The sequence below is a fragment of the Hyalella azteca genome, unplaced genomic scaffold, assembly GCF_000764305.2.
Source record: "Hyalella azteca isolate HAZT.00-mixed unplaced genomic scaffold, Hazt_2.0.2 contig3976, whole genome shotgun sequence".
Taxonomy (NCBI): domain Eukaryota; kingdom Metazoa; phylum Arthropoda; class Malacostraca; order Amphipoda; family Hyalellidae; genus Hyalella; species Hyalella azteca.
In genome coordinates this window covers 1,034-6,298 of record NW_025934204.1, presented here as the reverse complement: position 1 = coordinate 6,298, position 5,265 = coordinate 1,034, and the positions used below count along the sequence as shown (strand labels likewise).

General features: G+C 35.7%; 1 protein-coding gene across 1 annotated transcript; it reads left to right on the top strand.

The window, feature by feature from the left end:
• Window positions 1-469: 469 nt before the first annotated feature.
• LOC108675618 lies at window positions 470-4,550 on the top strand (the record flags this gene model as incomplete). Its single annotated transcript, XM_018163645.2, has 6 exons — window positions 470-577; window positions 1,282-1,320; window positions 1,746-1,950; window positions 2,296-2,406; window positions 3,751-3,861; window positions 4,344-4,550. Coding segments are annotated over exons 1-6 (733 nt in total), but the record flags the coding sequence as incomplete, so codon positions are not given.
• Between the last annotated feature and the right edge of the window lie 715 nt (window positions 4,551-5,265).

The following is a 5,265-nucleotide window of genomic DNA, read 5'->3' as shown; positions in this document are numbered from 1 at the left end:
GGTTCTGCACAATTAACACAAAAATTAAGTACTAAAGTTCCATTATACAAGTTTTTTATATTAGTTTTCCAAGTGACTAAAAATCCGTATTGACTGCATTAGAAGAATAATGATTTGAAGGTCATAATAAAAAAATTACAAATAAAAGTAATGCAGATTTTTCAATCTACTGTTTGAACTTTTGATTAAAGGTTGCGCGATTTTCTGGAGTAAAATTACATTTTGAAACCTGTGGCTTCCAGTTCTTGGTTCTAAAACTGAACCAAAGCCAAGTTAAAAGAACTCACAATTTTTCCGCAAAAACGCTTCATTAAGTGGGTTGCATCAGCCGCAGCACATTTGAGCCAATTTGAAGTTTACTACACGTGTAAGTATTTAAACACGTATGAAAGTAATTTGAAGTTTAGTACACGTGTAAGTACAGCGGTAAACACCTGTGAAAATATTCTAACTTGTGGCCGCGGGGGCGAATGCGCCGCCAGTTCGAGTGCGACTCTCGCTTGAGCAACAACGTCCGATGGCAACGCCTGCCTTACTTCTTACGCTGCTGGTGGCAGTCTCGTCTGCCACTGCAACGGTACGAAATACAGACTGTTATATTAATAAATATATGTGCTGTTTTCTATGATTATTTTTGGGATATGTTCTGGGGTAATTTTATTTAACTATCGATGTGTCATTAGCATTTTCTTTATAACTTTGATTCACCTCTAAAATTTATTTTTATTAGGTTTTTACCTACGGATAAGAGCTGAGCAAAAATTTGTTGATTTTTTTCAATAATTATGTAACAACTAAATGTTAATGAATAATTCTTTTCAAATTATTCATTAATTTAATTCACGAATTTTGTGAATATTCAGTTCACGAATCTCGTGAATATTCACTTCACGAATTTCGTGAATGTTCAATTCACGAATTCAATTCGATTCACGTTCAATTCAATTCAATTCAATTCAGTTCACGAATTTCGTGATTATTCACTTCACGAATTTTGTGAGAATTCATTTCACGAATTTCGTGAATATTCACTTCACGAATTTTGTGAATATTCAGTTAACGAATTTCGCATCTAAATTTTTGGTATCGAATTTATTTTCATTCTGAGAAATTATCGTGCAGATAAATTCTGAATCAATCCACCTTCCTTCTCTATATGATTATCGATAGGTTAAACTATTTTAATAAAATTACCTCACTGCTCGCCATATGTTTATCCAATGATTGCATAGTTGTGAAAAATTCCTCTGATAAGAAATTTTTCTTGTGCCTGTCCCTCAGGAACTGACCTCTCCTCGCGCCAACGAAGTCATCGAAACGGTGAGTAAAATGTGAAAATTGTGATTCTGAAACATTAGATCGTGTTATTGATTATATAAAGGGTTGATTAGAGCGTTATCCGCAATAATTTTGCGAAATAATAACAACGAATGTAGGGATACCTATGTGAACCTTGTTCCAGCCATCTTTTTAATTATTCAGTCAAATGTTTCTACTGCAGACGTAATTTATTTATTAGGAGACACATTTACTTCTAAACATTTACTTTAGTTTTCATCTGCTCAGCCCATACAGTATGAACTTGAAGGCAACGTCATCAAACCTTTAACTCAAAAAGATGCCTCGCAATGTTACGTGCGTTACACATAACTCGAATTCATAACAATTAGCACTGAATATTTTAATCGCATACACTAATCGCTTTTTTCTATCAATTTGTAATCGGATTTTTCATTTGTCATCAGTATGGCTTGGAAACTTCTCTGAGAAGCAGCCTGTTCTCGACGTGCATCAAGCAAGCAGCTTCGCTGACGGGAAGTCTTTGGTTGGTAGTCGTAGGGCAACAAGGCTTCTATCAGGTCACAAGCTCAAGTGCTCAGAACATCACATGGCAGGTCGCTGACGCTGCCACGACTCTCTTCGCTTGTGCCCAGGCCACCGTGGACGCTGGTAATTCTTCTTATCCACTGTCAATGTGAAATTGTATGTCTGAGATACTTGATTTTATTATTTTAAATGAGAGAGAACCATATTATTGGCTTTGGTGGAAGCGATGCTAATCAGAATTTGAAGCGAGTAATATAAAAAATAGGTAAGTTTCTTTTTGTTTAATTTCAATCCAGGATTAAATCGAACAATAAGAAAATATAAATCCTGGCTGAATCTTTAGTTAATAACAACATTTGTTTAAAATGCATTGTAAATAATTGCTGAATAAATGTTAAATTATTCACTCTATTATATAGCTTCGTGCCATTTATTTTACGTAGCGTTAACCATGCTCTGTATAAACAGCCAAACTGATGTTCAAGTTCAATGGAGGGTCCTGCATGATCGCCATGAATGGTTTCTATACTCCGTTCACTCAAGCATGCGATGGTCAGACGGTCTATGTCGGCTCATATGGTGAGTAACAGTGCTGGGTTATATTCAAATAATCTCATATGTGTATGTTAAGATATAATTATAACATATTTAAACGCTTTTAATAGATTTTGATATATTTTGTATGCGAAACCGTTTGAACAACTTTCTTATAAATGTTCTAATCTAAACATTTGAAGGAATACTTCACCGGAACGACTGAATACCTGAATAGAATTTGTAGAATACCGGACGAAACAAATTCTGAAAAATCTAACGTGAACAACAAAGGAATACTCGATAAAGTCTTGAAGTGCCGAGAAATTTAGTTTAAACAAATCATCCTCATTCAAATCTTAAGCTAGGCTATTGATTTCAAAGTCTCGACATTCCTGATGAATTGTGCACGATCTCTTTTGATTTTATAATAGTATGCAGACGTAATTGTTTCACAATGTGCCTTTTTCTCTAAAATCTGAAATTTTTCTGATTTTTATTCTGAACGTGCTTAGGTGAATTTATTGTAGCTTTTAATACATTTATTCTCTACTTATTTGATATATTAAATCAGGGCTTGGGCGAAGTTTTTGTTAGAAAGTCCATATTGTTAAAAAGTTTTAAATATTATTAGGCGCCTGAATGGATTTTAATAATTTATTCACAATGAACACTGCATTTAAAACTGAATTATTGATAATAACACAAGTGAAAGAGATGTTTGATAGCCACAATTTTTTCATTTTCCAATATTATCCAAATCTTTGCATAAAATCAAATATATAGTATGAATTTTAGAACCCAAGAATCAAAATAGCTGTTAGACCCAACGTAGGATCACAACTCGTACGACCCCTGACTTGATGCATAAGAGCCATTGGCAGCAGTTTCCCTTTCGTTACCTTATGGAAATGTGCTTTAATATCGTGTTGTCTACAAACAAAAATAGAATTTTTAATGTAATATATGTATGGATCATTGTGTTGTCATGTCTCTCTGTTACGTGCGAGGTGATATTAGATAAACTAGATCACGACATGTATGTAATAAATAAGTCTGAGTTAAAGCAGGGTTAAGTTTGACGTTAGAAATCTTGTTCTACAAGCGTAAGCGGTTCCAATGGATATTTTGGTCCCTATTTTTGCAACCGATGAACCTTCAGAAAAGTCATCTATCAAAATATTGTCGGCTTAACTTGTGAGATTACCGTTTCGTTCTGCCTCTTTCTTCTCCTTCCCATTCTAACTAACTTTGCGCAATTAGCTTCATTGTTCCTCCTCGCCACCTCCACGAGGGCTTCGTCCCTTCTCTTTAGGTGTCCGTCGCCCCAATAATTTATATATAATTTCAATAATATATCAATAATTCACAGTAATTATTCCCCGTCAGGTGAGAGTGGATGCATCACTCTTTTTGGAGGGTTTTTAGATGGCCAAAACATAACGAACGATGGAATGTGCTACTCGACGTGTATTGGAGATAATAAGCTGAAGTTTCAAGGTGAATAAACGACCGGCAATACACAATAAAACATATTTATTGTTAAATTTTCATGACGAATTATATTCTTGCAGCTCGCTATAGCAGTTTACAATAAACAAAGAATTGGCAAGTAATAATAAATTCCTGATTCACTGAATAAAAGTTAGGGCCATGCAGTAGGACTGTGAATCTACTAACAGCATTACGAGTTCTTGAGGATTTTCCATCAACCCGCAATATTTGAATTAGAGTTTTACAGTGCGCCAAATTGAACATGAAGGTGCTTCTAACTTTTTTTAAGGGCTTTACAGAAGTGGGGTGCCGAATGGCCATTTATAATCCTACTATTCTGCAGGAATAAGGCCATTTTTTTTAATTATTTGAGATAATTAAGCAGAATCCATGTTCGTAAATTTTGAACAGATTTACAGTTTTGAAGCATTCGGTGTTCCTACACATTAACTGTTCAACTTACAAACTTCTTTTCCCATATTTTCTAGATGGTACTGAAGTAGCAATCCCTTCGGATGGAGCAGTACCTTGCATTGGAACAGTATTTGCCCCCCACATCCTCACATCGAACACTGCAAATAGCTTCTGTACGGCAGCGACCAAATGTGCGTTGAGTGGACTCGAGCTGGCCCAAGTAGACACGGAGGAGAACCTGAATGCCGTGAAGACAGCTGGCAATTTTGACTCGTCCTCTGGTGAGAAAACAACGGTATTTTGCTATCTTTTTCAGTTCTGAGGTGGACACCTCCTACTGCGTGGTCATCCAGCAGTCCGGAAGACTCTCGACAGCGCCGTGTACCGATAACTTTTCCTACATGTGCGTCGACACCACCAAGACCATCGAGCCGTGCCGCATGAGACTCGCTCAGTGATAAAAGAATGATGTGCTACGGCTGCGCTGCGAAGAAGACGCCGGATCGTGTTATAGATAAATGTCGCTAAACAAGTAAATTAAAAAGCTTTGAAATATGTTCTTCATTGGTAGTTTCAGGGGCTTGCAATAGTAAAAACAGTGCCAAAATTTAAAGGATTTGATGGTGAGGTTATTTTCAGGAAAAACATAATTTTTATTCAAATTAATCGAGCATGGTTGAAAGATTTTGTAAGCTTTTGGGAAAGATCCTCATCCTTGATAAAAATGGACGCAATAATATTTGGAGTGCATTTACACTGCATTGTCATTTTTCGAGAATATTTGATCAGTCATAAATTTCACTTGATGTTCATTTGGAATCAAAATAAATGTTTGGCGTTATATGGTGTATCATTTTCTCATTTATTTTCTTGAATTTGAAATGTATTTAACTTAAATACTATAATGATCTGTTATCTCGAGGCGCTTGGCACTCTGCTCGTATTCTTTTTCTTCAATTGACCGCCATAATAATTTGGTAGACCATATTGCGCAAG